We start from the raw sequence: 17,876 nt of genomic DNA, 5'->3' as shown, positions 1-17,876 counted from the left end.
AATGTGTTGGTGCTTTCTGACTAAGCATGAAAATTTATATTTAAAAAAAAAAAAAAAAAAAAAAAGGTTACACATTTACAATATGTGTATTTAAGTTTTCATTAAGACTTATTCAACCGTACAGATGGCAAGATGGTATGTATGAAAGTCTCTTGGGTGCAATATGCAAGTCCCAGCTGGAGTGTTTCCAACAGGATGTAAACCATGGTCCTCTAGCCTGCACTTTAAAAAACATATTACTTAGCACGCTGCCAACAAATGTCAACACAGAAATACACTGCTGTAATGACTTCACTCCACAAAAAATACTTTTTTTAAACAGAATTTTCTGAAGCAAAAGACTTAAAAAAAAAAAAATGTAAAAAAACGCTCAAAAGCTAGAAAACATTTATTCTCTAAGCAACAATAAAAACATTATGGGTATTAAAATGATAATATTAAAATAAATTTTGTACTGTACACATTCACATCATAGCCTTGAGATCCAGAAGTCTATCCAGGACATGAACTAAGAGCCGTTGCTTGAATTTTTCAACAATTCTGAAGTTTCTTCAATCCTAAAAATATTTAAAATGTTTAAAATATAGTAAAAACATTTATTTCGTACAATGATGTTAAAATAATGCCTTTAACTTTTCTTGTCTTTTTGCATTGGTCAGCCTACTAAATTTGCTATTATTTGAGAAAAAATGCATAAAAAAGGAAGAAACCCTCCCTCTCCTAAAATAAAATTAATGATAGAGGTAATTCACACATCCCTTATCACAAATCAGACTTAAAAAGCTGTCACCATCACAAGGCTTAGAGGGTTGCAATGGGATAGATAAAAAGATTAATAATTTTAGCTTTTTGAGGTAATTCGTACAATGTAAAACCCTGGTTGTACATTATGATAATGCATCTTATTTTACTTTGACAAGTATAATTAAAATTCTTTCTATTCATAAATTTTCTTTACAAATCTAAAGACCAGCATCTAAATGTTCTGTGATATCTTCATAATCTAGGACTGCTTACTTCATTTAAAATTTCATCTCAAAATTCAGTAACAAAAAAAGTTGAACAGTTTTACCTAGTTCTAGTAACCTCTTGTTACTATGGACATACTATGGACAATACTTCTATTGGTCATCAACCAATATCTAAATGCTCTTTAATTCCAAATTAATACCATTAAGAACACTTTACGTTGCTTGTTAGAAACCAAAACAGTGACTCATCCCACAAATGCAGAACTGTAAGTGGATTTATTATCCAGTGGAGTCATAAGGAAATGCCACACCTGATGTAGAGGCCTTTGAGGTTTGGAACACATATGCACATTCTATATATGATTAGTCCAGTACAATTCCCTACTGGGAAATGAATTCCTGCTGCCCTTTTCTATTACTTACATTTTACTTATCCGTTCCATTCTTTGTCTTGTTGTCTCCTGCAATTTAAAAGCAACAAATTTAGTCAATTCTTCAAAGCCAACATTCTTCAGTGATGGACTTTTAACCTGGAGAATTCATGAAAAAAAACTACTTTAAGCACTGTTTACATATCAAAAGGATTTTTATGAGACAGACCTAGATGAAGTTTTGCATAGTTTTGCAGTGTTTTGCTAATAGTATATACAACTAAAACTAATGCTTACTTGTTCTCTTGACCTTAGAAAGGAAATCAACTAAGCATTTGCCAGTTTTACTTACCTTTGAAATCTCTGTCAGACTATGATAATTAATGGTCGTGGCTTTGGGAGATGGGTCTGTGGATAATTGTGAACTGTATCCAGACGACTGATGAAGACTCTCTGGCATCTCCTCCTTCCTTTCTATATCTAAAGAGAAATATTCATTTTTAGGTCACCTTTGCCTTTTTGCTCTTTTGTAGCAGGGTCAGCAATCGAACAGCTTGATTTACAGTATGTAATAACAGAAGAAAATGCATTGTTTAGAAAGAAAAATGCTACTGGTGAAGGTCCAAGATGGGTTTCTCATTCTTTTAAAAAAGCATGAACAGAACACACAACTATGACACAGAAAGAGAGAAAAAATTCCAATAAAGATTATAGAGGAATCGTGATTACAGTCAATTCAAACAGTTAAGCAAGTACAATAATTGACCAAAACATTACATAATAATTTCAGATAGTTCATCTTTGTTTTCTTATTATAAACCACTTGTCTCTTGTAGATGTAGGACCTTTTAAATTCTATTGCTTAAACTCAGCGTCCTTATACTAATGATCTTTATTAACGTTTTAAAGATTGAAGCTTGCATAAACATGTTTTTAATGTGTTTCGGTTCAGATATGTGGTATAAACAGCAGAAATTTTAAAAATGACTACATTTCTTATTTTTAAGCTTAGGACTAGTATTAATTCACCAAAAGCAAATACAATTGGCGTAGAGCCAAGCCAACATTAAGTGCTGCGAGGAATCCCATTCTCTATATAAGGAAATCTTTGGTGCTATATTAACTTTTTCTTTAATTAGAATAATTATCCTGAGTACCAAAGGAAAGCATGCCTTTCAATGTTAAAAAATAGCATAGCATTTTGTTGTCTTTATGTAGTCAATGGATCCTAGGTTCAGAAAAGCATTATGGTTATTTATTAAACAATTATTCAGTAGAAGAGCTCAGAGGCATGAGAAGTCAGCTATTTTGTAGCATGTGATGAGTGAAATTTAACTTTGGACACACACTAAGGATAGTGTAGCAGAATGGCAGAAACAGTGGCAGGCAGAACCTTGTATAGGTGACTAATCCCAAAAATATAGTTGTGTAATTCCAACTGTGGATGTCACAGCAAGCTTATAGTGCAGAAATTTTATTAGTTTTTAATGGTATATAAGATTTGGTATATCTGTTCACTTGCTTGTCATGACAGTTAGAAAGAGTTATATAGCTATTTAAAATATGTTAGTTATAAATTATTAATATTGTTTGTTGCCCATAAAAAACATCCTGACTGATAAAGAGCATAAATTGTTAAGAATTATATTCTTACATAAAGAAGATTATAAACTGCAGGCCCTACCAAATCATTTTAAGTAAAGCATATTCCCCCCCCACACCAATACAGGGAAGATATGGTTCTGACAGCATCTCGGAACTGCATACGGCGTTTCAGAGCTAGGGACTCCGTAGAATCCCAAACATTTCAAATACATCTATCATTCCTTCAATTACTACAGGAAAAGCAGTTCTTTCCCATTTTCCATTCTGATGCTCTCAATCCTAATAAAAGGAAAGAGGGAAGAGGTTCTTCAGCATTTTGTGTCTGGAGCAGGTAAAGAAAGACATATTGCCCATATTATTATTGGTAGTGGGGGTAACGAGTGGTAAAACAGAAACACTTAAGATTAAAATGGAAATTTAAGATTCAAGCCTAACTACAGGGTGATTCCTACTGAGGAAACAGGAAAAACATCTAGTCTCAAACTTTTTACAGACCTCCAGCTGTACCAGTTGCAACACAACCTAGCACAACAGGGCCCTTTTACACTTCTTTTGCAAACCACAAGTAAAATTTACTTTATTCTGACATTTAGGCAGTTCTATATGTTCCATTTCTGGGCTAGTTATTGTTTTCCCCTAAGAAAATAAAAACTGATCAAATTGAGAGAAAGAGAGCTATTAAAGACAACAGATTCACAATAATGAACTGTTCTGCTGTTAAACTTAAAAATGCAGGTAGGAAGTTAGTTAGAGACAATAAATGAGACAGAATTGTAAGTGTGAACTTAAAATTAAAAGAGTGATTACAATAAAAAAGCTAAAGGTAGGGAACCAATTAGAACAAAATGAGTGAGAAAGAAATGAGGAAACCTAACTTTCTAAAGTTCAAGATTATAGACAGTGCTCAAACATGGACATGACCAAGTAGTACACACAAGACCAGAAAAAGAAAAAGGGCAGATGAGATAGGTTTATATCTGACAGAAGGATATGGACAAGATAAATTTGTCACTGAATAAGGCTACAGAATTAAATACAGAAAGAAGTAGGAAGAAAAATGCATCAAAAACTGATTTCTAAGAAAAGACTCTAGTTTATAATTAGAATAAATTTGCCAGAGTAAGCTTGGCAACTAGGAAACTAAAGGGAAGCTGGACTTAAGGGAATTTCTCCCCATCTCCTAGGCCCATGGCTGCATCCAAATCACTGCTGCTACAGTGAAAGTTATGGTTTTAGCCCCTCTCTTACCCACTGCTGATTCTGTAGCAAATTTTTGCTGCTCAGGTGAAAGCTACTGCCAATTCAGCAGTAGCTCTGAACGAGTTAAAAATCAAAGCAGATGTTCCCCAGTTAGTTTCACAGTAAATATCTCAGCTTTTAGGCTGCAGGAAACTAATAAACACCGCAGCAAGATAATACAAGTATTATTCTGCTGCAGAGTTTTTTACTCTGATCCAATAATGCACGTGTAGACAGATGCTGAGGGGCTGGGGCATTAGCTTCGGTGCTGGGCTGCCTGCCAGCTAGCCCCACACAAGAGCCACCCAGGCGATCCACAGCACATTGAGCCAGGCAGGAGCAACCCTGGACTGGTATGCTGACCCCCCAGCATGCCCAAAAGCAGTAAACTCTAGTGCAATAAGTGCTGAAGTTTATTGCTTCACATTAATTGCATGTGTAGACACCTAGTGAGAAAGGAAAATATGCTAGTACTAAACCACCCAAACAGGCTATTTCCAAGGTTGGGTTAGCACCTGAAACTGAATCTTTTAAAACATCTTGAGAAGCTTTCAAATGTAGAGTGTCTATTTAAAAAAAGTAAAAATTTTGGAATACAATTTTATCTGAGGTTAGCAAAAGTTATAGTAACAAAAAATTTAGTTAAAATATTATAAGTCTTACCAGGAGACACTGGAATCATATTCCTACTAGAGGTACATTCTTCACCTATATTGTTCAATTCTGTAGATAAGTCACTCTGAAACAGCAGGAGATTTTGCCAGTTACAACAAAAAAAAACCGTTAGCCACACATCTTACATAAATGCTGAGCATAATGAGAATGATAATCAAATATTGAATATATGCATAGATATTTACTATACTGAACACATATTACAAGAAGTTTTATGAAACTGCTTCTATGGAGTAAAAGCCCTAGCAGACATTCATTTATTTGTGGAATGGGATCTGATCCCAGATACCCAATATCATACATGCTGTCATGTCAAACATGCATGACACCTCACACGATTTTTGCGACCCAGGATCACATCCTGTTGCACTTCCATTCAGGTGGAGGACCCCTGAAGTTTCCCAATCCACAATCCAGGGCTCCCCTTGTGCCTGACCTTTACAGGTTCACCAGACAGCCCAACATCAGAGACTGGCTCCCAGATGTCAGTGTGCACAGTGCACTTCAAGGGGCAGGGGTTTACTGTGTTCAGAGTCAGATTCTGTCCCAGGCCTGGGACAGAGCTGCTCCCTGCTCCTTGAAAGTGTGCAGTATAGCCTATGCACTGAGTTAGAACTCTGAGGCTTTAAATGCACCACACTGCTTTAAATGTTGCAACATATGGGCTTACACTGCATGCCTTTCAAGGGATAGGAGTGGCAGCCCCTGATGGAGGACACAACTGCCTCCTGGCCCTTGAAAAGGGCGTCATGTAGCACAACTCTAGGAGTAGATCCCTATCCTGCCCCCCTCCTTCCCCACGTTCAAAGGGCAAGCATGCAGCTGGGCTGCTTAAGGGAGCAAGGAGCAACTCCCTGATCTCAGTCTCCTGCACTGAATGTTTTCTGTGCATTCAAATTAAGCGTGATACTAACTAGCCACAAAGATGTTCTGTGCTTACTGGACCATTTTTGTGGCTCATTTGCCACTTTATTGCACCATAAATTGCTTGCAAGTGGGGAATGTTGCAATTTATAGAGTGGTTAATGCATTAAATGTGCCATATTCTGTTGAGGACCAAGAACATGTAAAATGTAACCTTTTAATGTTATACATACTTATATCACACATTAAGTAGATCAGTCTTTTTTTAAAACAATAACTCTGCTGTAAAACAATACAGCAAAGTTTCAAAACTGAGTGCCTAGCAGTTCAGATGTAATCATTTGATCAGGCTAGAAGTTGTATTAAAAATAAACAAAAACAAGTGATGTTGCTCTCAATAGAAAGGATTAGTGCACAAGTGCCTCATTAAATACTAGGTCATGAATTAGGAGTCTATACTTTGGATTTGCATACATAACTTCAGGTAACCAAATCTGAAAATTCTGGTCAAAGCATCTGGTTGAGAGTAATTGTTTTAAACACTGTAATATCAATTCTGCCTACAGTTGATCTCATTCTTTAAGAAAATGGTCATTCCTTTTGTTGGATTCCCAAAAAGCTTTTTAGGACATTTTCTTATACAACAGGAGAAACATAGGAATATTTTTCCTTTCGGGGGGGTAATTTATAGAATCATAGAAAATTAGTGTTGTAAGGGACCTCATGAGGTCATTCAGTTCAACTCCTTGCTCAAAGCAGGACCATCCAACTGTTTATCTAATTTAAGCACTGATCACACAAGCTAATCTACAGAGGCAGGCATTGAAGGGTTGTACCTCTCTGGATCAGTTTCTAGTCCCTTTGGGACTAGAACTGTTTGCACGTCAGGAAAGCCCGGTGTGACTTTATGATGCAGAGAGAACATGTGTGTGCCTGTACAAAATCTACCATCCTGATATGAGGTAAAAGACATTAAACCAACTTTATTTCAGTTGGAAGTCAGAACACAGAAGTTAAAAAATACCAGATTTATACTGTGACAACCTTAAAATCTACCCACATGTGCATCCATATTATATACTGAATGAGGTAGGAATTCTTGGGGAAAAATGTTTTCACCCAATGCAATTAAAAACTGTGTCACTGCATTTACACGACAGAAAGAAACAGTTATAGTGTCACATTTCAACAGAATTTTTTTAATGTAATTTTCTAATTTAATGAAACAAAATATTAGGATGCACAGAAGTATAACACCCCGTCTTGAATCATGAAGCTTGGCATAGACTACCATTGGAACTACAGGAGCTGACAGTAACAGAATGCTAGGAATAGGAGACAAGCTCCAGAGACCATCAGATATCAGTGCTCTTGAGTTAGAAGTTCAAGATGGCAGCTCTGCTCAGTCCCCGCTCATCCCTTTTTTTACTTTTGCTTTGGCAGCTTCAGAGCTTTCCAGTGTGGTATATATTATACCAGCAGTAAAGACCCAATCATATAATGGTCATGTTATTTTGACATGTTGCCAATTTTTTCTGACGAATGAATGCAAAATGAAAAGCAGCAGCAAGTGTCAAAAATTTCTCTCTCCACCATATTAATAGAATTTCATGGAACAAAGTTCTTTAAAAGTCAAGACATCTTTTTTCTTGGCAATTTCCAAAGGCCCATTGTAATTAGTAGAGCAGTGGCATTTTCTCAAAGGAAAATTCAAACAGATCACTCCTATACTAAAAAGCTAAAAAAAAAAAAAAAAATGCCCCACACAAACTGGATCCAAATATGTCTTTGTACACTTCCATTCTTAGGCTATCCAGGGTATAATATATCTGGTTAGATGTTTTTAAGAGGAACTAGTGTTAAATATTTGAAGTGTCAACCAACAAAATCCCTCAGACTAATCTTCAATAAAAATGTAAATATACATTTGTTATATGTATTTATAATTTTTTAAAACAGATATAGTGTTGTTAAAAGGTTCCAGACTAGAAATCATTTTGGACAGGTACAGCAAAGCTAGCCAAGGTACAAGCTTACCAGTACTTTCAATCTGCTTCAATTGTGATCAAATGGAACCATTTATGAAAGAGTGGACAGTCTTTATGATCCCAAACTTCTTGAAACCACTGTAATAAGGTTCATAACTTCTTATGATGGTTGTAGGATTTGAAAAAAAATAGTAGTAAATTCATTCATAAAAATGAGTAAACAGACATCAGGTGGTAACATTACTCAGTCATTCCCAATCTGAGATAAATTCAAACTATAAGCAAAAACTCCATATGTAATCTTTGAACAATTAGATCTTTTTTAAGCTATCATGGGAACGGAGTGGATCTAACTTATTAAACTTCTATACTTATACTCCATTGGGGGAAATAAAACTTTGGATGGAGAAAACAATTTAAAAGTGATGCAGAAAAAACAGATTTTATGTTTATAAAATCAAGATTATTTCCAAGTTTCTACAATTGACAAAAATGATCCGATACAGAAAAATATAGAGTAAATAAAAAGGAGCCTTCATAAGCTTTCGCAACTTTCCATCACATTTCGATTCAACTTAAGTATTATAAGAACAAAACTGCAACTTTATAGTAATACCCTGATAATGTTGGTGACCACAACATACTATATTTGTGAATATATATCATTCACAGATTTAGTGTGCTGCAATCACTGATATTATCTTGCAAGACTGAACATAATTGTATTTTATTGAATATAAAATATAAAAAAATAATATTACTAGTTTTATTAACACGCTTCAAAATTTTACTAAACTGTTCTATAACTGTATAAAGTAGTATTGATTTGCTGTGGCATGTTAAGTATATCTAAAATCGCCAACCTTGTGAATTTTCAGAAAGTTTAATGTTCTTCACTTTTTGTCAAGCACCAGAGAAATCCCATGCCCTTGGTCAGAAATTTATGAGAATACAATGAATCAAGCAGAGGATTTCAATGAGAAACTGCTCAAGGAAGCTGAAAAAAATGGAGCTAATCCATTAACTTGTTTACATGCCACCGAAATTCCTGCTGAAGTCTTGTTCTTACCTTTTCACATGCTTTCAAGAAGTTATGCCATTTCAGATCTTCAGGCACATTTTTCTACATCTAGAAGTATGGTGGGAAACCTAGATACATTTGATAGAATGAAGGCCTAGACCAGGGGTGGGCAAAATGCGGCCCGGGGGCTAGATGTGACCCAGCAGATGATTCTATCTGGCCCACGGGGCCCTAAAAAATTTAGAAAATTAATATTTATCTGCCTCTGGCTGCCTATCATGTGGCCCTTGATGGCTTGCCAAAACCCAGTAAGCAGCCCTCTGCCCAAAATAATTGCCTACCCCTGGCCTAGACAAAATACTCTTGACAAAAATATTCCGTTTTTCAGTGATAAGAGCTTTCTTTGGGAAAGTAAATAAACAATATTTAACTTTACCATGAGTGTTACTTTAGCTGTCTCTTATAGATTACGACAGTCAAAGTAGGGCTGCACACCATAGCTGGATCCAGACATGAAGGCACATGCAGTTTGTGGTGCCACAAACCACATGCCTGGCACATTAAAACATATCTCATAATGCAAATTTGCAAGGAAGCAGGGAACTTTTCAGTAACTAAGTCACAAAAAGGAAGCTTATAAGTGGAAGCTTGGACAAATAAATACAGAGGAGTGTAAGAGCACTGCTCAGGCATGCAGGGATGAAGTCAGGAAGGCCAAAGCACAATTGCAGTTGCAGCTAGCAAGGGATGTGAAGGGTAACAAGAAGGGTTTCTACAAGTATGCCAGTACCAAGAGGAGGATCAGGGAGAATGTGGGTCCATTACTGAATGGGGGAGGCACCCTTGTGACAGAGGATGCAGAAAAGGCTGAAGTACTCAATACCTTTTTTTGCCTCAGTCTTCATAGGCAAGGCTGCTCCCACACTACTGCACCAGGCAGCACCATTTTGGGGAGGAACTGGGCAGCCCTCAGTGGTAAAAGAATAGGTTAGGGACTACTTAGAAAAGCTGGACATATACAACTCCATGGTGCTGGACAGTATGCACTCAAGGGTGCTGAGGGAGTAGACTGATGAGATTGCAGAGCCACTGGCCATCATCTTCGAAAATTCGTGGGGATCAGAAGTCCCAGATAACTGGAATAGGCAAACATATTGCACATATTTAAGAAACGGAAAAAAGTAGCATCCAGGGAACTACAGACCAGTCAGCTACACCCCAGTCCCTGGAAAAATCATGGAGCAGAACCTCAAGGAATCCATTTCTAAGCACTTGGAAGAGAAAAAGGTGATTAGGAACAGTCAGCATGGATTCACCAAGGGCAAGTCATGCCTTACCAACCTGACTGCCTTCTATGACAAGGTGACAGGCTCTGTGGGTGCAGAGAGACCAGTGGATGCGATATATCTTGATTTTGGCAAGGCTTTTGATATGGTCTCCCACAACATTCTTGCAGGCAAGCTAAGGAAGTATGGGCTAGATGAATGGACTGTAACATGACTGAAAACTGGCTGGAGCATCAGCCTCGTGAGAGTACTAATCAATGACTCGATGTCTAGTCGGCTGCCAGTATCAAGTGGGGTCAGTCCTGGCAGGGTTTTGTTTAATATCTTCATCAATGAGCTGGAAAATGGCGTAGAATAGACCCTTAGCAAGTTTGCAGATGACACCAAGCTGGGGGGGTTAGGGCTAGGATTCAGTGTGACCTAGACAAATTGGGGGATTGGGCCAAAATGATGCTCATAAGGTTCAACAAGGACAAGGGAAAAGTCCTGCACTAAGGATGGAATAATCCCATACAACAGTACAGGCTGCGGGTTGACTGGCTGGGCAACAGCTTTGTAGAAAAGGACCTGGGGGTTACAGAGGGCAATAAGCTAAATATAAGCCAACCGTATGCCCTTGCTGCAAAGAAGGCTAACAGCATACTGGGCTGACTCTCTACCAGCAGGTCAAGGGAATTAATTATTCCCCTCTGCTCATAGATTTCATAGACATTAGGGCTGGAAGGGACCTCAGAAGATCGAGTCCAGCCCCCCGCCTGAAGGGCAGGAAGTCAGCTGGGGTCATAGGATCCCACCAAGATAAGCATCCAATTTACTCTTGAAGGTGTTCAATGTAAGTGCTTGAACTTCCTCCGATGGCAGGCTATTCTAGACACTGGGGGCTCGGACAGTAAAGAAATTCTTCCTTATGTCCAACCTGAAACGGTCTTGTAGTAGTTTATGACCATTCAACCTTGTCATCCCTTGAGGCGCTTTGGTGAACAAACGTTCCCCCAGATCCTGGTGGTCACCCCGATAAACTTATAGGTGGTCATCAGATCACCCCTGAGCCTACGCTTTTCCAGGCTAAAGAGTCTCAAAGATCTCAGCCTGTCGTCGTAAGGTCCGTTTTCTGACCTCTGACCATGCACGTGGGTCTTCTCTGGATTCTCAAGCTTCTCCACATCCTTTTTGAATTGTGGGGCCGAAAACTGGATGCAGTACTCCAGCTGCAGCCTCACCAAGGCTGAGTACAAGGGGAGAATGATATCCCACGATTTGCTTGAGAAGCCTCTATGGATGCAAGCCAGTGTTTTGGTCGCTTTACTAGCCGCAGCATTGCATTGCAGGCTCATGTTCATCCTGTGGTCAATCATGACCCCCACGTCTCTTTCTTCCGTAGTACTAGCCAGCGTAGCACTACTGAGCCTATAAGGATGCTGCAGGTTTTTCCTCCCAAGGCGGAGAACCTTGCATTTTTCAATGTTAAACACCATAAGGTTCTCGTCCACCCATCTGCTAAGCCTCTCCAGGTCAGCGTGAATCACTCTCCTGTCTTCAGGTGTGGATGTTTTGCCCCGAAGTTTCGCGTCATTGGCGAACTTGGCCAGTCCACTTCTGACTCTAATGTCCACATCATCAATAAAGATGTTGAACAATATGGGTCCAAGGACAGAGCCTTGGGGGACCCCACTGGTCACAGGGCACCATGATGATTGACTTCCATCAATTACCACCCTCTAGGTTTGATCACCGAGCCAAATTTCCCAGCCAGCAGATCATGGTGGACCCAAAGCCACAACTGGCCAGCTTTGCCAAGAGGTGATCATGGGATACCAGATCAAAGGCTTTTTTGAAGTCAAGAGATATGACATCAATCTCATCTCCCTTGTCCAAGTGATAGGTCACCTAGTCATAGAAGGAAATGAGGTTGGTCAAGCAAGACCTGCCTGCAACAAACCCATACTGGCTATCCCTCAGGATGTTAGCATTGGCCAGTGCATTAAGGATGATCGCTTTAATAAACTTTTCTAAGATCTTGCCTGGGATAGAAGTCAGGCTGATGGGCCTGTAGTTTGCTGGATCCACTTTCCCCCCTTTCTTGAAGATAGGCACCACATTGGCCTTCTTCCAGTCTTCGGGCACTACACCAGAGCGCCACAAGTTCTCAAAGAGCTGCGCCAGAGGCTGGGCTATGATGCTCACCAGCTCCTTGAGTACCCTGGGGTGTAGATTGTCAGGGCTGGCTGACTTGAAGGTATCCAACTTCTCAAGGTGTTCCTTTATGAGGTCAGCATTGAGGGAGGGCAGGGGATCTCCCTCACCTGGACATCCCTGTCCCTTAGGAGCCATGGGAGTCCCATGGGACTGATGAAAGACCAACGCAAAGTACCCATTTAATAGGTTGGCTTTTTCCTGGGCTTCAGTTGTCAGTTGCCCCATCTGGTTCAGCAGGGGTCCAATGTTGCCATTGCTTTTCCTCCGGCTCCCCACATATCTGAAAAGGACTTTTTATTGTCCTTGATGCTCAAAGCTAGTTTGAGTACAGTTGCAGCCTTGGCTTTCCTGGTTTGCTCCCTGCAGGACCTGACCAGTGCAGAATATTCCTCCTTGGAGGTGAATCCCATCCTTCATCCTTTGTAGGCCTTTCTTTTTAGCCTCAGGAGGTCTGCTAGATCCCTGGAGAGCCAGGGGGGCTGCTGTACCCTCCTGCTGCCTTTCCTCCAAGATGGAACTGAATTAGCTTGTGCATTGAGGATCGCTCCCTTGAGGAGCAACCGCTGTTCCTGGACTCCCCTCCCCCTGGGGTTGTGGTCCCTTAGGGCCTCAATGACAAGCCTCCTGAGCTGGTCAAAGTTGGTTTTCCTGAAGTCAAGGACTTCAGTGTTGCTGATTGACCTGCCAGCTTTATGGCAGATAGTGAAGGTGATCAGCTAGTGGTAACTGTCACCCAGCTTCCCATTGATCACTAGGTTGCCAATTAGGTCATCCCCAGTAGCCAGTACCAGGTCGAGCAGCGCTTTACCTCTTGTTGGCCCGTAAACTTCTTGAGTCAGGTAGAGGTCATCCATGCAAGATAGGAAGCTAAGTAGACTTCTTGAGGAAACTAAGTAGACTTCTTGAGGAAGCAACTTCTTGAGGAAGCTAAGAGGTTATCCATGCACAATGCTCAGCACTAGTGAGGCCACATCTGGATTATTATGTTCAGTTTTGGACACCCCACAACAGAAAGGATATGGACAAACTGAAGAGTCCAGTGGAGGGCAACAAAAATGGTGAAGGGGGTAGGGCACATGATGTATAAGGAGAGGCCAAGGGAACTGGGCTTATTTAGTCTAGAGAAGAGGAGACTGAGACGGGATTTAATAGCCGCTTTGAACTACCTGAAGAGGGTTTCAAAAGAAGATGGAGCTGGACTGTTCTCAGTGATGGCAGATGACAGAACAAAAAGCAATAGTATCAAGTTGCAGCAAGGGAAGTTTAGGTTAGATATTAGGAAAAATTCTCTCACTAGGAGAGTAGTAAAACACTGGAACAGGTTACTCACAGAGGTAGTGGAATCTCCATTCTCACCAGTTTTTAAGACTTGGCTAGATAAATCTTTGGATGGGATGACCTAGTTGGGGATGGTCCTTATTTGAGTAGGGGGTTGGACTAGATGATCTCCTAGTGTCCCTTCCAACCCTAATTTTCTATTATTCTGTGAAAACTTGCTGCTGAAAAATTTCATTCATGCAAGCAATCTTCAATAAAGTTTGAGGTCTTCCATCTCCAATTTTGAGAAAGAAAATCTGTCATGCCAGTACAAGGCATTTAGAATTAACAGGAAAGCTGGGGGCAGGGGGTAAAAATAGTAATAAGTTAAATTTTTCCAATACACAATGGTACACTGAACCAAACAGTAGTGAAGCTCCTCCGATAACTTCCTTCAGGATATGTATTAAATCAAAGGCACCACACAAAAGGCGAAGGCACCACACAAAAATATAAATAAACAGCAACTTATATAATGGTGTCGACGCGGAGTGCTGCTAGGGCCCCCGCCCAGAGGTGCTGCCTACCTGGGGCTTGTCTGAGGCCTCCGCCCAGAGGGAGCCCATGGGGGAGCTGGCATCCCCCTGCCTGTGGGGGATGTTCAGCAGGGCCGGGGAGGGAGGGGCAGGGATTGGGGGCCCTCACACCTCTCCTGCAGGCACCCCCCTTAGGACCTGGAAGCACAGGTGAGGGAGCTCCAGGAAGAGGTTAGCAAGCTGAGGGGAATCAGGGAAGCAGAGGATGGTTATCTCCTTTCCCTGCAGGGCCATGCACCTAAGGAAGAAGCACCCCGGGAGGTGCAATGGCAGACATTCACCTCCAGAACCAGGGCTGCTCACAGCAAAATGGTACCAGTTCCTCCAGTCTGGCTGGAGAACAGGTACAAGGCCCTGGGGACACTGCAAGAGAAGGAAGGAGAGGAGGAAACCTCTGGAGAGGAGCCAACACCACACTCTCCACACTCTGACCAGGCCAAAGGAGCTAAGCAGACCTGGAGGAGGAAACAGAGTGATCGTCATAGGTGACTCCATCCTGAAAGGTACAGAGGGTCCCATCTGTTGCCACGACCTCTCGACACGTAAGGTCTACTGCCTGCCCGGAGCAAAGATTCAGGATGTGACAGGGATGATCCATGCTATGATCCAGCCCACCGATTACTATCCCATGGTCCTAATCCATGTGGGTACTGATGATGCAGCCAGGAGAAGCCCTGATCACCTGATGATGGACTACCACGCTCTGTGGGGCGTGCTGAGGGAAATAGGGGCACAGGTCCTCTCTTCTGTCCTACCAGTGACCGGACATGGAAGATGACATGAGACCTGCCTCAGAGAGACCAACTGACTGCTTCGGGAATGGTGTCTCAAGGCGGGCTTCGGCTTCCTAGACAACGACCTGCGCATCAGGAAGAGAGACATGCTCGGGTGGGATGGGCTTCACCTTTCCCCCAAAGGTAAGCGTGTGTTCTCTTCAAGGTTGGCAGATCTCCTCCAGCAGACTTTAAACTAGGCTCATCGGGTGAAGGAGAAGATGAGGGTGGAGGGAGCCTTGGACCACTAAACCAAGAGTCACCCACAAGAACAGCCCAGCCTAGACTGACGACGAGCAGAACAAATACCAAGGTAAGCCACAGGGATCGGGCCAGTACTAAGATTAGAGGGCCAGTGCACACATCTTCAGGCCTCAAATGCCTCTACACAAATGCTTGTAGTATGGGGAACAAGCAGGAGGAAGTTACCTCCTGGTAGCTGACACCAACCCAGACATAGTGGAGCTCACAGAAATGTGGTGGGACCCAACCCACGACTGGGCGGTGAACATCAAGGGCTATAACCTGTACAGGAGGGACAGGACACAGAGCAAAGGTGGGGGTGTGGCGCTCTACATCAAGGAGGAATACACATCCTCATCAAGTAGCACAAGGTCAGAGAAGGGGCACACTGAAGTGCTCTGGGTTAGAATACAAGGAAGTCGAGGAGAAAGGGACTTAACAGTGTGGGTCTACTACAGACCACCCAACCAAGGGGAAGAGCTAGACCAGGAATTCTCAAGTCAGCTCATGGAGGTAGTTAGGTTAAAGGACATGGTCATTATGGGTGACCTGAACTTTCCAGACATCTGCTGGGAAGAGCAGTCAGCCAGATCTAACCACTCGCATAGGTTCCCAGCCGAGATACAGGACTTCCATCTAACGCAGGAGGTGCACAGCCCCACCAGGGGAGACACCTTGTTGGACCCAGTTCTGGCCATGGGCAATGACCTGGTGAGGGGTCTGCGGGCGCTCGACCACATGGCCAACAGCCATCATCGCCTGGTGGAATTCACCATCCAGCGCAAGGTGGAAAAGGCCTGAAGCAAGGCAGCAGCCCTGGACTTCAGGAGGACAGACTTCAATGAGGTAAGGAGAATAGTCAGGGAGGCACTGAGTTCCCGGAAGGGAGAGGACTCAGGTGTCCAAGAAGAGCGGTCATTCCTTAAATAGACAATCCCCCAAACCAAAAGGGGGGTAATCCCAACACAGATTAAATGGGGCAAGAGGGCACAAAAGCCCCCATGGCTCACCAAGAGCATACAGGAACGTCTCCTGGCTAAAAGGGAGTCGTATACCCAATGGAAAGGAGGGGCCATCACCAGGGAAGACTTTACCTTGGATGCTCGGGGCTGCAGGGGGGCAGTCAGGAAGGCCAAGGCAAAGATGGAACTGGGACTAGCTACCTGGATCAAGGACAACAAGAAGTCCTTTTTCAAATACATAGCGGGTAAAAAGAAGGTACCAGGTAACATGGGGCCTCTGAAAGACACGCTAGGAAATCTGGTCGTCACACCAGACGACAAAGCTAACCTATTTAACAATTCCTTTGCCTCCATTTTCCTGAGCAGGGACCGAGTCACACCCCCCCCCCACTGGGACCCCCATAGGCCCCAGGGGAGATGCACCCAGGCCTAGGGTCTGTGAGGATCTAGTCAGAGAACTTCTGGAGGGACTGGATGTATTTAAATCAGCTGGTCCTGACGATCTCCACCCCAGAGTGCTGAGGGAATCAGCAGAGGTCATTGCTTTACAAGCACTCACGGTGCTCTGGTGTGGTGCCAGAAGACTGGAAAAGGGTAAATGTGGTTCCCAGTTTCAAAAAAAGGAGGAAGGAGGACCCAGAAAACTATAGGCCAGTTAGTCTTACCTCAATCCTGCGCAAGCTTTTTGAGAAAATTATTCTGGCGCATGTCCACGAGGGGCTAACAAGGGAGATTATGCTTAGGGGCAACCAACAAAGGTTCATTAGAGGCAGGTCCTGTCAGTCCAACCTGGTGGCCTTCTATGACCAGGTCACAAAATTCTTAGACACAGGGGTAGCAGTGGACATAGTCCTTCTGGACTTTTGGAAGGCCTCTGACACGGTCTCTCACCCCATTCTCATTAAAAAACTAGGACTGTGGCTTCGACACCTACACAGTCAAATGAGTCACTAACTGGCTGGAAGTCTGCACTCAGAGCGGTGGTGGACGAGTCATTTTCGACCTGGAGGGATGTGGGCAGTGGGGTTCCCCAGGGCTCGGTCCTCAGGCCCGCACTGTTCAACATCTTCATCAGTGACTTGGACGAGGGGATAAATAGCACCCTGTTCAAATTCAAAGACAACACTAAGATGCGGGGGAAACGGGCACACTGGAAGAGAAGAACAGGCTGCAATCGGACCTAGACAGGTTACAGGGGTGGGCGGATGAGAACAGAATGGGTTTCAACACTGACATGAGCAAGGTGTTTCACCTGGGGAGGAACAACCAGCACCATACCTATAGGCTGGGGAATTCCCTTCTCGTCAGTGCAGAGGCAGAAAAGGATCTTGGAGTCATCACTGATGCCAAGAAGAACATGGGCCGGCAGTGTGGGGTTGCAGTCAGGAAGGCCAACCATACCTTGTCATGCATCCACAGATGCACCTCGAGCAGGTCCAAGGAGGTGATCCTCCCCATCTATGCAGCACTAGTCAGGCCGCAGCTGGAGAACTGTGTCCAGTTCTGGGCGCCGCACTTCAAGAGGTACGTGGGCAACATGGAAAGGGTCCAGAGGAGGGCCACTCGCATGATCAGGTGGCAGCAGGGCTAAGGGAGAGGCTAAGGGACCTACGAGAAGAGGCTAAGGGAACTGAACCTGTTCAGGCTCCTCAAGAGAAGGCTGAAGGGGGATCTGGTGGCCTATTACAAACTAATCAGGGAGGAGCAGCAGGCACTGGGGGAGTCCCTGTTCCCCCGAGCACTACCAGGAGTGACTAGAAATAATGGTCACAAGCTGGCAGAGGGTTGATTCAGGTTAGATGTCAGGAGGCGCGATGTCACGGTCAGGG

General features: G+C 42.8%; 1 protein-coding gene across 4 annotated transcripts in view; it reads right to left on the bottom strand.

Moving 5' to 3' along the window:
* Nucleotides 1–373: 373 nt before the first annotated feature.
* Nucleotides 374–17,876, bottom strand: part of CEP44 (centrosomal protein 44) — a 106,517-nt gene continuing 89,014 nt past the window's right edge. For all 4 annotated transcript variants that reach the window (XM_019534624.1, XM_019534623.1, XM_019534622.1 and 1 more), the window contains 4 exons: nt 4,850–4,925; nt 1,695–1,822; nt 1,395–1,432; nt 374–557 (listed from right to left, as the gene is read on the bottom strand). In XM_019534624.1, coding sequence (XP_019390169.1) covers nt 509–557; nt 1,395–1,432; nt 1,695–1,822; nt 4,850–4,925 — 291 coding nt within the window. In that variant the 3' untranslated portion in view covers nt 374–508. The remainder of the gene's footprint in view (nt 558–1,394; nt 1,433–1,694; nt 1,823–4,849; nt 4,926–17,876) is intronic.

The sequence above is a fragment of the Crocodylus porosus genome, unplaced genomic scaffold (assembly GCF_001723895.1).
Source record: "Crocodylus porosus isolate Cpor-Errol unplaced genomic scaffold, CroPor_comp1, whole genome shotgun sequence".
Taxonomy (NCBI): Eukaryota; Metazoa; Chordata; order Crocodylia; family Crocodylidae; genus Crocodylus; species Crocodylus porosus.
This window is presented reverse-complemented; position numbering and strand designations above follow the sequence as displayed.